Source organism: Alosa pseudoharengus, unplaced genomic scaffold (assembly GCF_046254945.1).
Source record: "Alosa pseudoharengus isolate Yale_2024_CS ecotype anadromous, Long Island Sound unplaced genomic scaffold, YU_APseudo_1.1 YU_APseudo_1.1_scf_15, whole genome shotgun sequence".
Classification (NCBI taxonomy): Eukaryota; Metazoa; Chordata; class Actinopteri; order Clupeiformes; family Clupeidae; genus Alosa; species Alosa pseudoharengus.
In genome coordinates, this window is record NW_027468620.1 from 18752324 (window position 1) to 18775732 (window position 23409).

The 23409-nt window shown below is 44.5% G+C and overlaps 1 protein-coding gene across 4 annotated transcripts; it reads right to left on the minus strand.

Annotated features, from left to right (window-relative positions):
* Positions 1–1699: 1699 nt before the first annotated feature.
* Positions 1700–22079, minus strand: thbs2a (thrombospondin 2a). Of its 4 annotated transcripts, none has more exons than XM_076285787.1 (23): positions 21730–22079; positions 21255–21324; positions 20407–20960; positions 19902–19986; positions 16829–17028; positions 14575–14715; positions 14349–14442; positions 13489–13659; positions 11846–12022; positions 11314–11487; positions 10616–10743; positions 10368–10520; positions 8349–8567; positions 7786–7893; positions 7424–7583; positions 6838–6956; positions 6127–6361; positions 4678–4905; positions 3984–4255; positions 3651–3748; positions 3424–3563; positions 3269–3299; positions 1700–2955 (listed from the first exon to the last, which is right to left on the minus strand). In XM_076285787.1, the coding sequence occupies exons 2-23, from the start codon at positions 21316–21318 to the stop codon at positions 2952–2954; spliced, it is 3555 nt and encodes a 1184-aa protein (XP_076141902.1). In that variant the 5' UTR covers positions 21319–21324; positions 21730–22079; the 3' UTR covers positions 1700–2951. The 4 variants fall into 4 exon arrangements, with proteins under 4 accessions (XP_076141902.1, XP_076141903.1, XP_076141901.1 ...); XM_076285788.1 differs by having other exon boundaries at positions 21255–21323; positions 21719–22079; XM_076285786.1 differs by lacking the exon at positions 21730–22079 and having other exon boundaries at positions 21255–21682.
* Between the last annotated feature and the right edge of the window lie 1330 nt (positions 22080–23409).

Here is a 23409-nt window from a genome sequence, read left to right on the forward strand (position 1 = left end):
TTCCTGCTTGTCATTGCTCTTCTTGGGCCTTCTTCTGACTTGCCCTTAACCTCTTAATGCTCAGAGTGCATTTCCATTCATGCTAGATAATAGATACTACTATACAAGATGACTTACCATTCAGTGTATTAAAACTATGCATTAAAGTGCAGGGGTTAGTGCTGGAAGTAGTGCAGTGTGAAAAGTTCTTGAAGTTAGAGAATGTAGCATCCACAAATGTAGCTTTGTTAATGACGGTAGATATATTTAGATTGTTTGTTCATTAACCATGACGTTATAAGATTAACTTCAAAAAAGCACCATTGGTCAAAAAAAGCACCATTTCACCTTTGACCCTAAGCGTTGTGCTCCACAGCTTTTGCATTAGCTGATGGAGATTGGTGTGAGCATGGTGTAACAAGAAGTATAACAAGAACTTAGGCCAAACTGTTCATCCATGGTGGCCAAAACCACCAAGCTTTCATGTCACTGCTGTCCCACAATTTACTGTGGCACTTAAGCGTCTTTTGATTGCTAGCATGTCACAGGGGCTTTATTCTTTGAATGAGGACGGGGATGCAGCAGGGGGCTGAAGGAATGACTCATCTGTTTTCCTCCCATTGATGCGAAGCGAAGGACCAGACAGGCCATCTGAATCCCATCACCAGCGGCCCATGATGGAAACGATTTGCCATCTCAAATCCACGTTCACTTCCTCATCGTTTGGTTTGTGTATGGCAATGTTGTTTTTAATCAGTGTGACAGCTGACACTAATTTGTCTCTGCGTATGTGTGTGTGTGTGTGTGTGTGTGCTTGTGCTTTGATATGTGGGCACATGAGTGTGTTTGCATTTGTGTTTAACAATTTTCTAACCACAGTTCAATAAGCTATTGGTGATAGCTGCATCAACTTGGGACCAATTACTGGGGTCAAGAGGGGGTGTTAAAGGAAAATTCCGGTATTTAGCACTTTGAGTCCCTTTTCTGGTTTGTTTTGGATTAACTAGAGTGGTGGACACCGAAATTTTGACGATTGGTCCTGTCTCGACTTTTCTGACTCATTTTGAATCGCCTTTGACTAGTCAGAGTGGCTGCCTACAGGCATGCTCAAACATGTCCTAAATCAACCCTTAACGTTTGTTTTCAAAACTGTGCAACTCCCCGAGTGGTTAGTGGTGTTCGTTGATGTTCCAAAACAAGTAGCGTAGCGAAATACAGTTTCTGTCGTGTTTTATTTGCCATTTTGTAAAATACCATTGATTTCTGTTGGAAGACTCATTGCACGTTGATAATTACTGCGCCACCGTCTATGCTTCAGGCTCAAATATTGAGCGGAAGTTTATATGCGGTTGTGAGGTGTCTGAAAAAATAGTTCCACAATAGCAAATAAGATGGCTGGAAATCATACATTGCGCCGATATATTTGATTTTAATAATCAACGAACACCACTAACCACTCGGTGAGTTGCACAGTTTTGAAAACAAACGTGTTTTAGGACATGTTTGAGCATGCCTGTTGGCAGCCACTCTGACTAGTCAGAGGCGATTCAAAACGAGTCAGAAAAGTATAGACAGGACCAATCGTCAAAATTTCGGTGTCCACCACTCTAGTTCATCCAAAACAAACCAGAAAAGGGACTCAAAGTGCTAAATACCAGAATTTTCCTTTAAGCTCTCTCAGAATAGCAGGTTCCATTGTAATGACTAACATGACAGAGAAAATGGTGTATGAAAAATTTATTTATGACAAAAAATACTTTCAAATGTGACAACTGCATAGTTTCTTACACACATTTAGGTGGGAAAGGTGAATCTAACAATCAAGTTTAAAAACGGCTTTTATATCTGTGCATTTTACAAAAGTACCACAAAAACAATATGCTTGCTAATCATTGCACAAACAACACAACAAAAAATTTGTAGAAAATACATTTCAGATTCTACACTTGACAAAAATAAACCAAAATGCCCAACTGCATTTGATTTCTGGGTGAAACTTATTTATATTGCTTATATTTTCTTTTTATTTTGCTTGACACATCAATAAACAATGTATGCTTGACAACTTTGGCTTTGTGTTTGCAGAAACAATGGAATAGGTCTGTATTTTTCTGTTGCACGACAATAGTGAAATTTGTCAGTGTAAACAAATAAATAATTATTTACAACCTCTAGGGAAAATAAAAGCAAACCAAGAAACAAGACATAACCCCATTCAAAGGCAGGAGTCACATAAATAATTTACAAAAAGAAATTATAATACAATCTAAATATAAACATCTTTCCCCCAAAAGGTACCTACAACGCTCGAAAGTCTATGAAAAGATCCCTCTTAAAATATAGGGATGTATTAAGACCTTTAAAGAACTAAGTCAAATTGAAGTGGAAAAAACTGAACCTCAACTGGCAAAAATGCATTGAGGATGCCAAAAAATACCATAGCCACAATTCAAAACAAATATCAAAATTGTGCAAGTTTTGCAATTTGGCTTTTGCTAAATCCTGAAGTCTGGTAAGTTGATGGCTGCTATTCTAAACTTAAGCAGCTCTGTGTCATTGGATGGAAAACGTTCAGACCAAACATAACGTCATCATCACCATAACATCATCATGGCATCATACTCAGAGCTCTCCTATCCTTGGTAAAGAAAGTAGACTGTATTAAAAAAAATAAAACAATAACTCAAACATTTACGCAGAGGCCTGGTATACGTACTGTTATGCTTGTGTACAAAATAGTGATACAATGCACTAAAGTGGTTCTTTGAATATGATGTTAATGTCAGATCGTATTTGTCTTCACGTCACAGGCCTTAGGTGTTCAACAGCACACACCGCAAGCTCTTAGGTAGAGATTCATCATGATGCTCGATGCTCAAAAGATACAGACTCTGAAGATACACATTGAAGTTCAGCCTGGTTGGTGGATAGTGACAAGGTGATGGTCCTTTGTAGTTTCCATGTTGATTCAGTTATCTGTGGAACAGAAGGAGAACAAAAAGCACCAATTAATAATCTGGACCAATCACTTTACTGGGACAGGGAAACCCATACACGGACAGCAAGACATTGTGCACTGTGCTCGACATGACAGACTGCAGGCAGTGATCGCATTATGGCATTCACACTGTCACCCAACATTGTTAGTGACGTGGGTGGCGTTTTCACCAAACAAAGACATCATTCAGACCACGTGGTGATGAGGCATGGTGACACACAAAAACCAAGCGTGAGTTATGGGTGGGTTATGGTTCAGCAGAACACATTCAAAACCCTTTGTGTTTTTTACCTGAAGAACACTGAGGGCAAGTCTGGGTTATCTGCAATATGGGGAGAAGGTTTACACATTTACAATCATCCCATCATTTCCCCCCGCTGTCTTCTTCAACCCTGAGAAGCATTGGAATGGCATTGTGCAATGGAAAATGTACAACTAAAACTCACCTCGGCACTCATATTTCAGATCGGAGAAGAAGACCAGCTCTTGGGAGAAGACAAACAGACCTAACCGGCCGCCTGCAAATGTCCTGTCATAGACAGGTCCTGAGTCAGCCATGATCTGTTTGCCTTCATAAACCACCACCCTGGAAGGAAAAGGAGAATCATAATAAAGCAAAAAACTCATTTCAGTTGGGGGGGTCAAGTATGAGTGATGTTTGATGGAGATCTACCTGATGAAGCCAGTCTTTGGTCTGTGGATGAGATGCCATCTGTAGGCGGTGTAGTCTTTCCAGCCAATGTTCTTTGGGTCGTGCCATAGCGTACGCACCTAAGGCAAGCAGAATGCAGAGGTCTGAGCACACAGAACCTGCTAGCTGTGTTAAATAAAATTCACAACCTTTGCAAAGTCGCCCTTAATGCAAATAAATCATGTTTATGCTCTTTTTATGTTAAGATAATCAACATAGGAAGCATAAATATGTCAAACTGAAACACTTTCAAAATTGAGCTTGTGTAACGTCTTGACACATTATGTTATTATGTTATCTAATGATTCTTCTCACCTGTCCAGCTGTGTCTCCCGTGTGCCACAGGGCGTTTCTCAGGTGTTCGCCGGTGCCTGTGGTGGAGTTCACCACTTTGAGGGAGACTCCTGAGATGCCGAAAGCCTTGGAGGGCTTGTCCTCCCAGTAAGTCTGTGTGATCTGCTTCCACATGACCACGTAGAAGCGCCCGCTGGACTGGTAGCCAAACACGAACCCTGCGTAGTCGTCATCCCTGTCAGTGTTGACGTAGAACGTGCCGCTGAAGTCCACTGCGTTGAACTCATCAAAGCCTGAGAAGAGTGGAGATGTGATTTTTAATATCGAATTCAATTTGTTTTCCACCAGTCTGAGAAGTTTTGATGTGCAACCCAAATTACACCACAACATTGACACCACAACACAACTTGACTCTGATGAAGACGTGGCACACGTCGAAACGTTAGTCCTTATGTTGACACCTTAAATAATAAAAAATACTTAAATTCCACATCTTTGTCGCTCAGGTAAACTCTCTCTCTCTTACTGGATTCGGTCCTCTCCCGTCGATGCGCTAGATGTGACCCGCAGTAGCGCGGAGGTACAATTGTTTTCTACACCACAACATTGTTTAATCCAGAGCTCTGGATCAAACCTGCAGGTATTTCCACTTGGAAGCCCAGATCCTTAATAACTGGACCACCACCACCCCAGAGCAGATGTGGAGAGGACTCACCGACAGCAATACCAGGGTCAGAATTGGCAGTTTGCACCAGTTCTTTGCCTTGGTGCCGCACAACCCAGTTGGGGTCAATTTGCGTGGTTCCTTTGGGATCCAGATGCACCATCTGGAACTTCCTGAAGTCTGTGCTGCTGATGCCGTCGTTCTCTGGACACGCGTCGAAGATGTCGGGGATGCTGTCATTGTCAAAGTCATCTTTGCATGCGTCACCTCTTCCATCTCCTGTTTGGGGACAAACCATTGCTGGTCAGACACAATAGATCCCATGTGCCATTTATGCATCAGTGTACTCCACACAAGATCTCACATTCAAGGTCAAAATGTAAAAGTTAAATTTTAGTCTTAAATTCAAGGTCAAACAGTTAAAGTTAAAGTTGACTGGTATTCAGCAGACACTTTTATCCATCTGACTTTTATCCATTTTATCCATCTTTATCCATCTTTTGTCTCATTTGTTTGCCTGCCCTGTATGACTTTAGCTCCCATACCTCTCTATTTTCCTTCGAACAGAGTGATTTTTCTCATGCGCAGCACAAGGATAACTTTTTTTTCTTGAGACATATTTAACCTACTGAGCGAAAATATTCCACTAAGCGACCCAAGTTTAATACTCAGTGCTGGCCAAGTGCAACAAGTAATCTCAGCCCTCTTTTCATGGCGTGACAACTTCCTCTGATACATGTAACAGTCTCAGAATGTGAGGTCTATTAAAAACAGACCTATGGCCGATGTGGAGAGAGTGAGTGGGGAGGCAGGACAAAGCAGGCGTCCGCTCAGAGAGGGCAGCCTGTAGTGTAGTTTGCTCAAAAGAGGAAGAAGTAGCGTTTCCCCTGTGCACTTTATTATTGCGCAGGGGTACTGGCTTGATTCTATCAAATAAACACTTTGTGATGAGGTGTGAAAAGTACAGGCGCATCTGGTCTGTGGGGTGCAGATGGGTGGAGGTAGGTGTGTGTGTGTGTGTGATGGTGCTGGTGGGTGGTGGGGGTTGGGGGGGGGGGGGGGGTGTTGCAACCTGTTTCCATTTACGGGCCCAACCACAAAAACTTCAGGTAACCCTGGTGAAAACTGGAGTAATCATGACACACACACACACACACACACTCACACACACGTGCATATGGCCCTAGGAAATAAAGGCTTGTGGTGCAGGGGAAGGACCAGCTGTCGAGTTGTGAGCTCACGTTCATGACATCAGGACACTGTGACTTTTTAGTCCTCAGTTTAACACTACTCTGACTGGTAGTGTGTGTGTGTGTGTGTGTGTGTGTGTGTGTGTGTGTGTGTGTGTGTGTGTGTGTGTGTGTGTGTGTGTGTGTGTGTGTGTGTGTGTGTGTGTGTGTGTGTGTGTGTGTGTGTGTGTGTGTGTGTGTGTGTGTGTGTGTGTGTGTGTGTGTGTGTGTGTGTGTGTGTGTGAGGACTGTGTATGTGTTTGTGTTTTACCATCAGAATCCAGCTGGTCTTTGTTGGGTACCAGCCTGCAGTTGTCCTTTTCATCAGGAATGCCGTCGTTGTCGTCATCGAAGTCGCAGGCATCTCCTTTGCCATCCTTGTCGTGGTCAGCCTGGTTGGCGTTGGCTACATAGGGACAGTTGTCCAGGTTGTTCTGATGACCATCCTCATCAATGTCCTGGTTATTGTCACACGAATCTCCAACCAGATCATTATCTGTATCAATCTGTACCACAAAGACAAACTCTGGTTAACCATCTGCCACTAAGTGTGTTCAAAGCCAGTGCAATAGAACTAAACATGAAGAATTCATAAATCAGCCAAATATGTTCCAAAATTCCATTCAAACATTGTAGGGCACCATACAAATAATTATCTATTACAAACTTATATTCACATTCAATTTTTAAACATTTTGTTTTACAATCAAGCAATATGACAAAAGTGAGAGGCAGGTTGATAGAGGATCTCCCCATGGCATTGATTGGACAGTAGGCCTGAGGTCAAAGGTCATTACTAGCACTAAAGAGTCTGAATGGGATTGTGTTAGAATGTCTCTACTCATGGACTGTGCCTCTTGTCTAATCAGACATCAGTAAATCATTTAAAAGGATCTACTTGTTGTATAGTTGTTATTGACAACTCAATCAATGATCTTTACTGGCACTGGTCAACCAATGGGATTCCAGTAATGTCTCTGACCTGGTCGGGGTTGTGCAGCAGGGGACAGTTGTCACACTGGTCTCCCACGCCGTCCATGTCTGTGTCTTTCTGGTCAGTGTTGTACACGTACGGGCAGTTGTCATGCTCATTGAGGATCTCTGCAGCACCGCAACAGAGAAAGAGAGGAAAACAGAGACGGAAACTGAATTGGGGTCACTGAGAGATGATGCTTGTCCATGCCTGTTGCGAGAGAGGCCCACACCTCTTCCCCTAGACAGCTCTATAAATCCAGGAGAGGGGCGGCTGTCAGGCCGACCATTAGCAGAGAGACGGATGGCTGATCTGTTCCACGTAATCAAATACAGCTCAGTCTCATCAGTAAACATGTCAGGCTGGCCTTTTATCATTTTGACTTAGTGTCCAATCAGTATAAACTGGGAAAGCCACACTGACAAACAACACTGGCAAACATGGAATGACTTGGCACTCAGGGAAGGGAAATACTCAGTGGTGGAATGACAGAATTTGCTACTGGTTCAATAAATCTTTCTGACCATGTCTGATAATAGACATAAAGTACACACTGTATAATAAATAAAACAACAACAATAACAACGCTGAATACCGTCTCCATCGATGTCCACTGCACAGGCATCGCCCTCCCCGTTGTGGTCTGTGTCGATCTGTGCCGGGTTGTGTTCGTAGGGGCAGTTGTCGCAGCGGTCACCAACGTCGTCTTTGTCATGGTCAAACTGCCTGGGGTTGTACAGGAGGGGGCAGTTGTCCTGAGTGGGTAAAGAGAAGAAAAGGGTGGATTGAGACATGTTGTAATGCTGTCATGTTTGAAAGTATGGAAGACTTTTTATTTTCAGTATAATGAAACTCCCTCCCTCTTTCTTGCTCACTCTCACTCTCAATGTGTGTGTGTGTGTGTGTGTGTGTGTGTGTGTGTGTGTGTGTGTGTGTTTAAGAAAACAGCATCCTCACTATCTCATCCAGGATTCCATCGTTGTCATCATCCTTGTCACAGGCGTCTCCCTGCCCATCTTTGTCAAAGTCCTCCTGTCCAGAGTTGGGCAGGTTGGGGCAGTTGTCCTGTGTAGATGGAAAAACCTTCTGTCAATCATCCTATTTATGTTGATACCTAGGCATGATACCTATTGATGATATATGTTCATGTGTAAATGATAACAAAACTGCTGTTTCATGACCATGCAAGTGTCATCTGTGTTGATATAGTAGCATAATGCACGTTTGACATTCACTTGCTATCACTGTTATTAATGTTAGATGATAATCACATCAGCTGTCTGAGCAGTAGGCAAAACATCATTTATGATATGCTGTCATAGGCAGGGAAATGTTAGGACATGTCTGAACACATTTTGATAAGATTTGAGTATTTCACTGTACTAAGTCATGTTCAGGGCCTTCAGACAAAGCCAGCCTCAGAAGATCCCCTTTGGCACCTAGACTGAAGAGTACCAGAGGTTTGCAGGCAAAGTATTCATTAGGACTTCATGTGAAAAGGAAGAGGGAGGTGTCCATACCTTCTTGCAGTGGTAGGTAGCGTTGGCACCGCACACAAGGTTCTGATTGGGCCATCCATCCAGGTCAGAGTCTTCGCCGCAGATGAAACCGTCGCCGGCGAAGCCGATCTTGCACTCGCACTTGTACATAGGGTTGCTGAAATGACTGAGGTAGATGCACTCCGAGTGCCTGTGGCAGCTGTGGGTTCTGTCTTTGCATGGGTTTTCCGGCTCACATACCTGAGAACACCAAACAAACATATAGAGAACCTTTAGCAGATGCCCAAGGAAAAGAATAGCACAGCTGATGTGGTTACTAATGTATATCTAAGTGAATAAATGTACTGTTCCTGGAGGACATGTCTTCAGTATGTGCCCCTCCAATCAAATACAGACCCATCATCTTTGGACTATGACATTATGCTCTAATATTGGCTAGAAGTCACGGTTTCCGTGTTTTCTGTTGCAAAAGTAAAATGCAGATAAAGCGGTTAACACACACATTTATTCAGTTTTCCAATGAGATGCAGATCCATCTTCTTGGCACTATTCTGGTTTGATCTGGTATCGATCTAAACACAGCGAGCTCTTAGTAATAGTTTCTGTGCTTTCTGTTTCTCCACATTTTGGAATGTTTGCACGCTGACGCAAGGGCATCAAGTAGCATTATCTGTGTCCACATCAGTGGCACTCCTCCATCTTCTGCGCACTCATTTCTGGACACAGCTCCCTTAAGGTCTACATCATGACCCCCTCGCAGTGAACTGCGCATACTTGTAGTGCTGCGAGAGCGGCCGAGTGTTGTTGGACCCCAGTTCTCCTCTCTCCGCAGAGTGTTTCCATTTCACCCTCTGAAAACCCACCAGCGAGCCGTTACCAAGGGTGCCTTTCATCTGCAGAGTGAGATCAGGGCACAGCGCTGCCAGCTATGAGACAATCAAACACCCCCCCCCCCCCAGCCAGTCCCCAATCAATTTGGATCACCATGCTGTGGCACTGGATTAAAGTGCTGTGGGACCGTGGGTCAGGGATGAAGCCTTCCGTCCCTGCTTGATTATGCAACATATGAGAGAAGGGAAGCGGTGAGTCAACTTTCCAGGAAAAACGGATGAAATTGGTTGTCAATGGATCAAGAAATAGAGACTGGAGGGGAAATGGGAGTAAATGCCAGGCTAATTTGGACGTCTCCACTCAAGCACACTTCAACAGCCCTACCAACAGGGGGATCAGAGGAAACTAGACTTGAAAACATTTTTAGCTTGAAATACGGAGCAGTTCCAAAACATTTGGTTCAAGGTCCAGATATATGCTTACTCCTGGTTAAGAACACACTTAATATCAACTCTCATGTCTTCTCAGTTAAATTCAGCATCTGAACGCTTCTGAAAGCTTCCATCACTAACAAACACACAGGGGATGAGAGGAGGGCAGACTGAAGTCAACAGACAGATGTTTGGCGTTAGCGGCCACCAAACACTCTCTCTCTCTGCCTCGCTGCATGATTCATGGTCAAGGCGTGCCACAAGCACGTGTCCACTGGCCTCTCACGTCTCTCGCCGTCTCACACACGCACCAGCAAGAATGAAAGACACTAAATACCCGCAGCTGCTAATTTCACCGGGCATAAATATACAGCCCGTCACACACACACGACGCCCCAGGACATTGAAGAGCAGCAAACAGTCACAGTTAAGGGTCTCCTGCATTACATTAAATGCCTTTAAGGAAATCCTCTGCCATAAATTTCAGTTGACACGATACAGTTCAACCTCCCAAGTCAAAAAGTAATTTCCATAAGCCACCCATGTTTCCATGGCCACAGATGTATCTCTATTGCTAGATTTAGACGTCTAGGGCCCATTTGACTCTGCTTCTTCCAGGGTCTATGCGGCATGACTCTTTGCAACTGTTGTGTAAATAAATTGGAGCTTAGAGTGAGCTTAAAATGTATTTGGCAAATGCAGGGAGACAGGGAGAGTCTTTCTGCTACTGTGAGGAATTTGTGCATGTGCTGTTTATCATGAGCTTTTCCTCACTGACCTGTTTGTTATTCTTGGCGGCCTCTATTCCCATACCAAAGGGTTGAGTACCCTTGTATCTTGGCGGACAGGGCAAGCAGTGGAATCCTGGGTTTGTGTTAATGCAACGCTGGCTTCCACCTACGCTGAAGCAAACATCAGCGACCATGTCACACTACAGAGGGAAAAAAAGGATTATTAGACTTCACTTCAACGTTCTCTCCAACATTCCTCTTTGGTTTACTGACCTGGGTGCAGCCCATCTCATACCTCATTGAGGTCTTCACAGTAGGTTCCATTGCCACGGAAGCCAACAGGGCAAGGGCCACACTCCCAAGAGCCATCGGGGGCGCTGGTGCAATCCACACCACCGAAGCATGGGTTGGAGAGACATCCATCTAAAACACACACACACACACACACACACACACACACACACACACACATACACACACACACACATTAGTGATTTGATTCATTTATTTATTTCATTTATTTATTTAACCGCACTCTATCAGGTGTTGTAAATAATCCAGAACTCTTGGATCCGTCTGCTCACTTCAAACATGTTGATGCCCCTAAGCTGCCTCATCCCTCTGTGTTTCACCACACTTGCTGTTTGTTTATCAAGATTTATTTACCTTAATGGCCAAATTCAACACACTCCCTTCTGCTGTCCTTTAACACAACCCCAAACCATTAGTTTGTTACCCAAGAGATCTGACTTAACGTAAGGAATCCTACATAAGGTGATCCTACATAAGGTGAAAGTTAAAAATAGTCATTCCTTGGTCACCTATCTTAGAAGTCAAGGAGTTAGCTATTTAGCTATGTATAACGTATCATAGCAACAATATGTACACAATCAATTTACAAAAAGTGTGTCAGTGTGATCAGCACCTACGGGAAGCTTGCATAAAGGATAATGATGACGTTGAATGTTGATGTTGATGATGATGAAGACCTACCGATGGGGCAGTCTTGTTTGTTGCAGGCCTCGCTGTCCTTGAGCTCGCCCTGGCACCTCCTGCCTCCGTACTGGGGCCGGGGGCTGTTGCAGACACGTGTCCGGCCCCTGGTGCCACCGCCGCAGGTCGCCGAGCAGACTGCCCACGGAGACCATGGGCCCCAACCACCATCGACTGCAACACAACACACGCAGTTCTGGTAAGAGACTCTGTCGAAGGAGTTCTGCAAATCTTATGGTTCCACGTGTTATCTCCAACAAGGCACATTAAATTGGCCAAACTTAACTTTATGGTATAGTAAACCTTTAGCAATTTAGATATTAGATTAGATTCACATATTAGATAAAGATAATGATAAAAATTAACAATCAAATATTTTTACTTCAAAATGTTTACTTCATTCATGACATTTTTAATTAAAAAGGGTGGTTGTTTGAAGTAAATAATTGAAATGCTAACAAAAAAAGGTATGCATGGTTAACACAGGTCTATGGTCAGTCCATGACCCACTCCTGCAGCAGTGTCCACTCACTGGGACAGGGCTTGGCTTCACAGCGCTGCGTCTCACGGCCGCTGCCCTCGCAGTCTTTGCCTCCCAGCTGTGGCACAGGGGCATTGCAGTGGCGGATGCGGGTAATCTGGCCTTCGCCGCAGGTGACGGAGCAGGATGACCACGGTGACCACAAGCTCCAGCCACCATCTTGACGCACTACATATGGCAAGAAACAAACACAAAGAAATCAAGGTGTGATTTTCAAATGCTTCTAGAGGCTTGTGCCTACACACTTGCAGATGTCTAAAGTCTGCCAATCATCAAGACAGAGAAAGATCTGTGAGATTCACACATCTGTCATTCACACAGGCACACATGGCTACAGGCACACATGGCTACACAACTAAATGGCTTTATGGATGTGAAAAACAAAATGTCATTTAGAACGCTAAATAAACCCCCTTAATCCTCTTTGCGCAGACAGGAATTTGTAAACATAGAACTTTCTGGGCCCTTGCCTTTGCCAGAGTTTGGAAAGTCATGCTGCCTCGGTCCACCACAAGCGAACAGGCCAGAAGGCATCAATCTGCTTTCTTTGGTGAAGCCAAACGCATGCATGAGTTACTGCACTTTAACGTGGCAGAGAGCGAATAAGTAACATTTTATCACAAGCACATTAATAATTTCCAACAGGCTTTGGGGAAAAAAAAACCTCCTCAAAGATAAAAAAAGAACAGGATAACCAGTACAGACTGAGGCCTCTTTCTCAGAGCTGACATGGGCACTGCATACTCCCATGGAGGCCTTGACCTTCACTTTCCTTTCTCTACTCTCCCCCCTACAAAAGCACAACTCGAGCACTTCAGTGTTCACGTAATACACGTAATTTAGAGGCTAACTGCTGTCAATTTTCCAGCTGCTCATATTATGATAGCCAGCAATCATTACACTAATTACCAAGCAGCTCTCCTTTCGGCAGGCACACCTAGAAACACCAACACAAACACCCAGGCGTAGGACCATAGGGAAGCTGGAGTGCACCCCCCACCCCTCTACTCAAAGGTCTCCAAAATATAGGAGCATGCCTATTCAATTAGCAAAAATACAGGGAATGATCTATTCTTCAGCTTATAGTAAGACATTGGCCCTCAGCAACGCTAATGGCCCTTTAGCTAGTCTGTGGTTAACACTTGGAGGAGAATACACTGGAGCACATCTGTACTCCTTAAAGATATTTATTTGATACAGCCCAGAGAGATAGCACACACAACTCTTCTTTATTTGGGTTGGCGGACTGGCTGTTTTGGATTCTAGCTCAGCTGCCCTTGGTTATACCCCATGTTGTGCAAGTAATAAAATGAGTAGCCTTAGTTGGCTGTATAACTGCTAATGGTAAGGTCTTCGATCCTGGCAAAAGGTTGTCGATATTTGAGTTCAACAGCCAATCAAATGCACCCCTCCCTTCCTTGCTCATGACACAACACTGTTGATTGGCTGGTGCATATGCCGCTTTGTTTCCCATTTACAGAGACATTTCAAGCAAACGCATTGAACAAACAGCTCGAGGCACATCAGATGAGTGTGGAGAATGTGTCATGGATTATAGCCAAGTGCTGCCCCCTCGGGCTGGTCAGTGCCTGGCGATGTGGTGGAGTCCCCTGCCCCCCCCCCACCCCACTCACCGCGACTGTCACACTTGGCCAGCTGGCACTTGCGGGTCTGGATGGAGGGCCCGGTGCAGGGGTTGCTGGTGGCGTCGCACGAGCGCCCCCTCTGCTGTGTGCCCGTGCCACAGGTCACTGTACACTCTGTCCACTCCGACCAGGGAGACCAGCCATCCTCACTGTCATTTGCTGCTCAAAGAGAGAGAAGAAGAGAGACAAGATAGGGAGAGAGAAAGAGAGAGAGAGAGAGAGAGAAAGAGAAAAATAGGGTGAGAGAAAGACATTAAAATTGAAGCAAGAGATAAAGAAAGACATTAAAAATCAAGTGACTTCAATCCTTCCAAACAACCTTGCATCACCACTTCATGTTGCAACAATATCTGCTCGCACCACTCCCTCCCATTCCGATAGGCTGTTAGAATGCTTGAGGAAACGGAGAATTAGGGAGGGAACGGACACTGGCTAACATGTTTTGGTGCACTGGGCTCCGCGATGACATCATCTTTCTGAGCCCGCAGTGACCACTTCATAGGGTGGAAGCTTTTGGTTTTGGTGGTTAATTCGGCTTAATAAAATATGTGGTCGGCCTTTAAACGCAAACTGGGCTTCGGAACAATACCAAACGCTTTCTTATTAAAACCTAATAAATCTTGAGTTATTCCATTTGTGTGCAGTTTGGGTATGTGCTGGGGTTTTTGTGACTGTGTGTGAGCAAGTGTGTGTGTGTGTGTGTGTGTGTGTGTACAAGAGAGAAAGAGAGAGGGAGAAAGAGAGATGGAATGACTGAGAGAGTGAGTCAATAAGTGAATAAGTGTTTGTGTGTACGTGTGCCTTCATGTCTGTATTTGTGGTCTCACACAACAAAGGAAGCCACTCACGCAAACACACAGGACAGCACTCTCCATCCAGGAAGGTCGGGCTGGCGCAAGCCACAGCTGGACACGTGATCTGGTGACACACGATCTTGGACTCCTGTCCGAGGAGATGACCCAGCCAAAGAGAAAACAGTGGTTAAGACACCTCCTTGCCAGGCCAGGATGCAAGCCTCCCTCCCACCTCACATCCTTCCCCCCATGCTAATGTCATCAGTATGCTTGGCCACACCTGGCAGGTACACTTGGTGCAGCTGTCCACGACCCAGTCCTCTTTATCCTCGAACAGGCGGCCGTCCTGCCAGCACATGTGCTTCTCCTTGGAGTTCTTCATCTTGCCCAGCACCTCCTTCATGGCTGTATTTTCCACCGTCTGGAAGACAGACAGACCCACACACGCACACGCACACACACGCACGCACACACACACACACACACACACACACAAACAAACACACACACACACACACACACACAGACGCAAACACAGAGACAGGCATGTCATACAAAGCCAAATAAATGTGTTGTTAAAATCCTGCTGAGAGAGAAAAAACATGAGCTTTCAAACCCCAAACCATCCATTGCTCTCCCTTCACAGAACACAGGTCCAAACAACATGACTGAGGCTTTGGACCGGCCGCACACACACACAGTGTTGCACAGAAAGCTGCAAGGCTTGCAAAAAATCCCTCGGTCCACTCGAAATGTGTCAAGTAGAGTGAGATTTTGGGCATGAGCACTGATGGCTTTGTGCAATATTCTGCACTTTTTCACCTTTGGCCAGGATGGGGGAGATAAAGAGTTCTTCTGGAGCTTCAACAGACTTGGACACTGCCAAATTGTTATTAATCTGTGTCTGTGAAAGTATGTGTGTGTCTGTGAGAGTGTGTGTGTGTGTGTGTGAGTGTGTGTGTGTGTGTGTGTGTGTGTGTGTGTGTGTGTGTGTGAGAGTGTGTGAGAGAGAGAGTTGTGTGTGTGTGTGTGTGGGTGGGTGTGTAAAATACAAAAAAAAAGAGTGAGAAAGATTGTGTGTGAGGCCATGAGCCAAAGGGTGGGGGTGGTTGGATGGTGGTGGCTGTACAGTAAAAGTGTGCCTCTACACAGATGTCCCCATGGCTCATGGTCAGGGCAATACGGGTGTATAAGAAAGAGCAAGAACGTGCTTGCGTGTGTGTGAGAGAGAGAGAGAAGGAGAGAGAGTGAGGGAGAGATGATGAGAGAGTGAGGGAGAGAGAGAAAGAGAGAATGAGAAAGAAAGCAAGAGTGAAGCAAGGATAAGAGCAAAAGAAAGAGAAAGTATACAGATGTGAGAGAGTTAGTGTTTGAGAGAGAGGGGGAGAGATTGGCAATGAGAGAGAAAGTAAGAAAGTATGTACAGTGCTTGAGTTAGATCATTAGTGTGTGTGTGTGTGTGTGTGTGTGTGTGTGTGTGTGTGTGTGTGTGTGTGTGTGTGCGAGTTCTCTCTGACTGACTGCATGTTCCACCACTCGTGCTGGAAGAGCCTCGGGGACCCGGCTTGCTCAGCAACCCCCCCCCCCCCATCTCTTTCTCACTCTCTCCCAGGGCTTGTTCCCAGCCTCCCTCCCTCCCTCCCTCCCTCAGCGCAGAGCGAAGCAGCTCGCCTCAGCGGATCAGAGGTCTCCCAGAGGAAACAGAGCTGCACGAGGGGCCAAACATTGGACTACTCCCCTTCCCATCCTCCCCGATAAAACAGTCCATAAAACTGCTCACAGCTCTCTCTCTCTCTCTCTCTCTCTCTCTCTCTCTCTTTCTTTCTCTCCCTTCCATTCTCTCTCTCTGTTCCAGGCAGGGGCCAACGCCACCACCGCTGCTGGACGCTCAGGGGAGCCCATGCCTGGAAGCTCCAGCCCCCGGGGGCTTAGGCTGGGCCAGGTCAGGAGTTTACAGTGTCATTCCTGGGGCTTTGGGAGACATGGCGGCTGGCCTTGTACGGTGATATGATGTGTCAGCCTGCTAGGTCAAGTCAGGGTCCTGGGTTCTGCTCTGGTGCTGATGGCTTTGCTTAGTGGGAACTAGAACTGAACCATTCGAGGAAAACATCTATTTGCGATTTGTCTGACAGATGTTGTGACTGCGACTTGATTTGCAATTATGAAAGAAAGAGGCATAAAACCTCTGTAATTCCCCTGTTGAGTATTCTGGAGGCATACTCTTTTTTGTGCTACCTTTTTATTCACCCTGTAATCCCACCATCAATCAACCACATGTGACAAACAGTACCACTGTAGGGTGTGAATACATATTTTTCATCTTTTCTCACTATGGCTGGATCGTTAGAGTGAGTTATTTAGCTTTCTTTCAGCGCTCAAGTATCGTGTCACTGGTGTAATACGCTTAGTGGAGACACACACAGAACGTGTTGGAGGAGTGACAACTACGACTTCCAAACCTGGGAATATAGTTCTGAAGACGGGGACAGTGGGGGGCAGAGGCAGAATGTGTCGGGGAGGAGCGGGACACTTACGACTTTCTGCAGGCCATCTATGAGGTTGCCCACGATGATGCGGAGCCCCTTGAGCTCCTGGAACAGTGTGCTGAGCTCCTCACACGAGCGCTCGCACAGGTCCGAGCTCAGCTTCTCCGTCTTCTGCCCGATGAAGTTGGTGGTGATGACAGGACTCACGTCCACGATCTCGGCACTCCCCGTCACAGTGTTCGCCTCGACTGTGAAGAGACAGAGAGAGAGAGAGAGAGAGAGAGAGAGAGAGAGAGAGAGAAAGGGAACATGAAACCGGGGAAAGAGAGGGGGAAACGTAAGACATGAGGATGAGAAATAGAGATAGCAAAAGAGCGAGAGAAAAAACAGAAAGAGGGGAATAAAACACTGAATAAAGAGGCTGAATTAAGTTATTGGATACTCGCTGTATCGACAGCCAGCCATGCTTCAACGTCTACTGTACTGGGCTCAGCAGAAGCCAAGATGGCTTGAGTCAGCGGAGGACAGCAGAAGCACACAAAGGAAACACACACAAATCTGTCTCCGATGGAAAAACCACTCTGACACCATAAATGTCAGATGCCTGTAGCCATTCAGAGTGAATCTCAAAAGCATGGAGGAAGCCAGGCTGATTTTTTGTTGCGGTTCTTGTGAACTTCACATCGGGCCGAAGTTGAAGCGACACCCCACACCACCACCACCACCACCACCCCTCACCCCTCAAAGTCCTTGCTGAGATGTGCTGAGTTGAGAAGCTGACACACAAACTTTATCAGTTAAGCAGTTGTCTGGGAGGCTCTGAGGAGCATGTCTATGGAATGCGCCCATCACTATGCAGACTAGTCCCTGGGTCTAAGACTTCATCCCCTGATTTATGCACCCTAGAGGCCTTTAAGTCAAAATTAATACCAGCACATCACATCTGTCTGTGAAATCTGATGCCTTTTATCTTCACAGCTGAATCCAAACACCAGAGTCTCATTATAACAATAATGGCTAAATATCACTATGGAAATATGCAAACCATGCTTTCTCGGTTAGAAACCCTTGTGTAGCAGTTTCTCACAAAACAAAATCCAATGGAATACTATGAGAAAAGCCATGAAAAGCCTTGAAAAAAGCCGTTACTACATCAAATAAATTTGCCGTTTGTAACATAATAATCCATAATAAATTCACAACATGATACATCATGATCTTCGGTATGATCTTAGCATGATCTTTTTACTGTCATTTGAAGATTGACATGGTGAATTATAGGCAGTGCTGGAATGTTGGATTCTCGGCCAAAAGGATCATTAGGTGTCTGCAATCTGCATTTATTTTGGGAGCATTTTCCTTTGGATAGATGAGAGACAAGGGACTCTAAATCAAGCCCTCCTGTTGGCCCAAGATTGCCTTAAGAAGCTCCAGTCCTCGACTCCTGAGGAGTCTGTTGGAATCATTAAAAACAGTTTTTCAATCAGTTTGAAAATGTGTGTGTGTGTGTGTGTGTGTGTGTGTGTGTGTGTGTGTGTGTGTCTATGTGTACGTATGTGTGTGTCTATGTGTACATGTATGTATGTGTGTGAGGGCGTGTGTTTCCCTGTTTCAACTCTTTCTTTCTCTTTGTTTGTGACTCTCCCTTTTTTCTCTCTCTCTCTCTCTCTTTCTTTCTCTCTCTCTCTCTTAAACATGAATCATATGCATATCTTTATACGTATTTTATACTCATCCTCCTTCTCTTTGTAGCTACGAATGAGTAAATGCAAAGGGCTAAATGTAGGAAGGAAATGTAAAAAGACAGAGGAAAGTTGTAAGATCGGGCAATGCCACTTCAACAGCCTTTCAACCAAAGGCAATGTTCACAAAAAGCCAACGTGGCATGTTTATTCTCTTCTTTATTACTATGACATTTATAAGTTTATTAGGGACTTTTGGGCTTGGGTTACAGCTAGCTGGTGCCAAAAGAGAACAACTAGCTCCCACAAGTGTCTAGACATTTCCCAGGCCTGGAAGCCACTGAGACAGTGGCAGCTCGTGATACTTGAGCGCTGAAAGAAAGCTAAATAACTCACTCTAACCATCCAGCCATAGAGAGAAAGGATGAAAGATATCTATTCACACCCTACAGTGGTACTGTTTGTTTTGTGTTGTCATGGTCCACAGGCGTCCTTGTGTGAGCGTGCAAGGGGTCTGGATCCTTGGAGCGTGTGACCCCTGGCCAGGCTGTGGGGGGCGGCAGACCTGAGGAAATGGGATTTAGTGGGGGTATCTGGAACTCTACGATAGCCCCCCCACACACACACACACACACACACTTCTCTCTCCCTCTCTGTGTGAGAGTGGCCCAAGGGACTGCAGGGCACAGCGCCCAGTGTGAACTAAATTGCTGTGCAGTGAGCTGCTATAGTGTATGAGCTTGCACATGTGCATATGTTGTAATATGGGCATGTGTGTGTGCGTGTGTGCATAGATGTGTGTGTGTGTGTGTGTGTGTGTGTGTGTGTGTGTGTGCGCGTGTGTAAGCATGTATGGAAGTTATGTATGTATGTGTGTGTGTGTACGTGTGTGTGCGCGTGTACGCGTGTGTAAGCATGTATGTATGTATGTATGTATGTATGTGTGTGTGTGTGTACGTGTGTGTGTGTGTGTGTGTGTGTGTGTGTGTGTGTGAACGAGAGAGCTTGGTCTTGTCCCCCTGTCCCTGTTCACATTCCACCACAGATTGCAGTGCCTCTGTCTCAGTCTCCTGCCAATGCAAATACGTGTAAACATCTGTATCTCCTTTCTTTTGCGATGTGCATTGGCTGACCTCACCTCAGTGCTCTGATACTGTTGTTTCCCATAAACCTGATGCAGTACTGTAAGAAATTTGCACACATTGAACGTGAAGATTTCTTGACCCACTTTCCTTTCATGTAAAAACGCATCCAGACATGCAGGGACATGGACGTTCCATCTCTCAATGAAGCTGACATACACAGGAAACTTTAATTGTAGATGAGCATAGTGATAGCAATAATGTCTCCAGATGTGTCCTTCAGATGCAATTACTTTAGCTATTACTAGGAGTGAAGGCACATACAGCTGTCTTAGAGCATTTGAGAGGATGAAATACCTGGCTTTGTGATCTCACAGCCTTTGTTCCTCAGGACATCCTCCAAGGTGGTGTCAAAGATGAACTTCACATTCTGAAGCAATCCCTGCAAATAAGGCAAAGTTTAAAGAAATCAGATGGAGGGAACCACAATGGTCCTTGAAATGCTGGTTACATGAAGGACACATTCACAAATTACTAGTACATTCGTGTGGAAAATAACTGGGTGATAAAACCTCCAAAATTAGACAATGTAAGCTCTCATTAAAGCTTAATAGGCGTTTAAATGATCTCCAAACACTAATTGTAAGACATTCCCATAATTTTAATGTGCAGTGTTTCCCAGTGAATAGCTTTTAATGGCACACAATAGGAATAGGGAGTGGTAAAATTGAAGGGAAGGGGTTTCTAAATGCAAAAAAACAACAACTACTAAACGACCTCCCAAATAGAGGTTAGGCTCTACAAACACACTTGTATATCCTGGCTAAGACTTATGTGAGTTTCTTGGAAGCAGAGCGCTTACCCTGAAGTGATTTTCGCGGGTGGAACCTTTGGCCACATACATCCTGCTGCCCTCGTGCTGAAGATGCTCATAGAACGGATCATCCAGGATGAAACTATCGATAAGGGTACAGCCAACGTACAGGTGCGCATTCTCACCGTGCACGTGCAGCGTGATGTTTTTCCACTGTGAATCTGACAAGTCCACGTCCTCAAACGATACAACATTCTGAGAGCCGTCCATCCAGTACACTAAGTCCAACGTGTTGGCACGACCGTTGGACACAATCTCGAACTGCCGGCGGCCGGTCGAACTCTCCAGTCCGACCAGCGTCCCCCTAGAGGCGCGGTCCTGGCGCATGGTGGCCGCGAATACGAAGCCTTCATTATTCTGGATTTGCTTCAATAGCTGCCGGAGGATCGGCGTGCTAACGGCGGGCAGCTGGTCGAAGCGGATGAAGCGGTATGCAGGGGAATCCCAGTCGTGACCCTTAAAGAGCTTTGCTCCAATAGTTCTGCGGTTGATGTGGCTGATGGCAAACAAGTCAAAGACGGACTCATCATCCAGCTCCCCATCTAAAGATGAGAGATTAAGTTAAAGTGTGAAGGTATGAAGGGTTATGAACGCTAAAATAACACATTTCCAGATAAAATGTAGGCAAAGGCAAAAGCTTTTCATATTGAGCTGCAGGGAGGTGCATGGTATAGACAGGCACATATTCAAAGTAATTTAACATAATATGTACTCTATAATCTTCTGTCATTGTCTGCATCTTTTCTATAATGTGAAACATGAATGAAATGTTGCTGTATCATTAAAGACAGGTGTAGTTAAGATAATGAGGCAATCACATTTGGTTGTGGTTTTACCTTGAGGTAGCGCTGGGGCGCAAATGAGTAGCACTGGCAGTAAGCACAGACCTCTAAGTATCATAACTCCTTGAAAGAACATCAGATATCAGTCATCAGGCATGGTAGCAAAACCAAGAAGCACCTCTGTGTTATTTCAAATTCGAATAGGTCAATTGAAATAGCAGTATTCATGAAATGTAAAAAAGCTTCAGGTAATTTTCGGTGATTCATAACAATATAACACACTAATTCAACTTTGTTTAGGATACGCATAACTACTTATTAACGAAGATTGAAAAAAGTTTCAGCTCAAGGTAGCAAAATGAATGATTAAACACATACAATTCTGCCAAGTAGTCTGTCTCTGTCTCCAAAAGTAACATATAAGAATAATAAACTCATCCCAAAGTGTTATAGTCTATCAATATGTTAAAATATTACAAACACCCCGATATTTGGGTCATTCGGGGATAAAGATTTACCTCTTAGAAAGTGCAATTCCTGATAGATTAGGAAACGACTTATACTTGATCCGCAGATTCAAATGAAATAACAGAAAAAATATATATATTCTTCACATAAGTGTGAAAGGTCTGTCAGAGAAACCGCTGCGTTAATCCACTGGGCGCACTATATCCACAGAGGGCTTGAGACACAATGACTGGTGCGCAAATGACTCTGCCTCTTATATGCAGTTGGGGACGACCATGTAAATCAAGTTAAATATGAGATGTCTGGATCTACTAAGGCGTATTACATAATTCCGTTGTGATAGCGTCATTGGCTCATGTCGTCTACCTGTTTGAGGAGACTTGCACCGGCTCAAAGACCCCCTCCCCTTTACCCTCCCTTCCACGGTACCCTAATCCCACCCAAAAAATGAACCCCGTTTCACTGAAGGATGCTTAACTGCGCCTTTATGTAGGGAGGAGCTATTCATAGAGAACGTATATGGTACTTGTGATATTGTGCGAGTATTTGAATTTGGCGTATTTTTTTTAGCTGAAATACGATTGTAGTCGGAGATATAGTGTTAGAGGAAATATGTGTAAATGTATAACAGCACTAACGTGTTGTCTCTGTAATATCATGCTTATATGTCATCATATTGCAAGTTATATTCCTCATAAGTTATCTCATTGGGTGTAAATATATTCATTTTCTTTGAATATTCTGGTGCGTAAAAGTTGGAGAACGACCGTGCGTTTGGGCTCATATGTGAGATATTGATTTATGTGGACAGCGTAAACCACTGGACGGTCAAGATGGGAATTGAGACTTTCACGGGAGATGACTTGTGCCCAGGGAGTCACAAACACGAAGGAGTTAAGGGATTTAAGTGAGCTCTGAGAGTTTGGGTACGTGCGCATTGCTGGCAAGCGATGTGTGCCTGGAACAAATTATTTCTGTCAGCGCTCCTACTTGCCGGTATTGTCAGCTAAGAACGGCTTGTATATCTCACAATGAAAAAAGCACATTCCTAAAGATTTAATTTGAGAGTTTGTATGGATGAGCTTCTACAACAATAGTTCATTTTTCTAGAGATGTGCGTCATTTGACACATCGGAAACAGAACGCAGAGTATTCACCAAAGTGTTGAAGAGACGGACAAAGACACGCCGGACTAAGCTGTCATAACTTTGGTTTGTTTGGGATTTTTGTAAGATTGAATGCTGCTCTCCTCAAAATAAGAATGCGTGGCCCCTTGCTTAACTATTTAGTTTAACTTAAAAGGGTTTCATTGATGTCAAACGAATGTTTTCGAGGAGGTTTATCATCCCAGCTCAGTTAAAGATTGCTTCATGATCAACTAAATCTAATAAACTACGAAATATACTACTACACTTATAACCCCAATAGACTATCATGTTGACCAGGTTTATCTGGTAACACTTTACGGTAAGGGTACATGAATTATCATGAATTCATGCATTAATTAATTCATGATTTATGTATTACTTAATTTCTTAATATCTCATGAATCATCAGAAATTCACATCATTACGATTTATGATTTATTAAGAACGATCATGATGATTTCTTTTTCTGCCAAAAATGTGGTCATCGCTACTCAAATTCTGATTTGAGCACAACTTGTGCAGTTCTCTAAACACATGCCATTGTTAACACTTTAGTTAAGGGGCCACAAACATGATGAACTCATGATCAATTA

What these genes read in the sequence shown, in the direction of transcription:
- thbs2a (XM_076285786.1), bottom strand. Translation starts at nt 21,336, where the DNA reads ATGTTCTTTCAAGGAGTTATGATACTTAGAGGTCTGTGCTTACTGCCA. An exon ending in GCACCAAGTGTACCTGCCAG is followed by an intron (nt 14,443 to 14,574) that starts GTGTGGCCAAGC and finishes CTCCTCGGACAG; the next exon opens with GAGTCCAAGATCGTGTGTCA. An exon ending in CAAACAAGACTGCCCCATCG is followed by an intron (nt 10,744 to 11,313) that starts GTAGGTCTTCAT and finishes TGTGTGTTTTAG; the next exon opens with ATGGATGTCTCTCCAACCCA.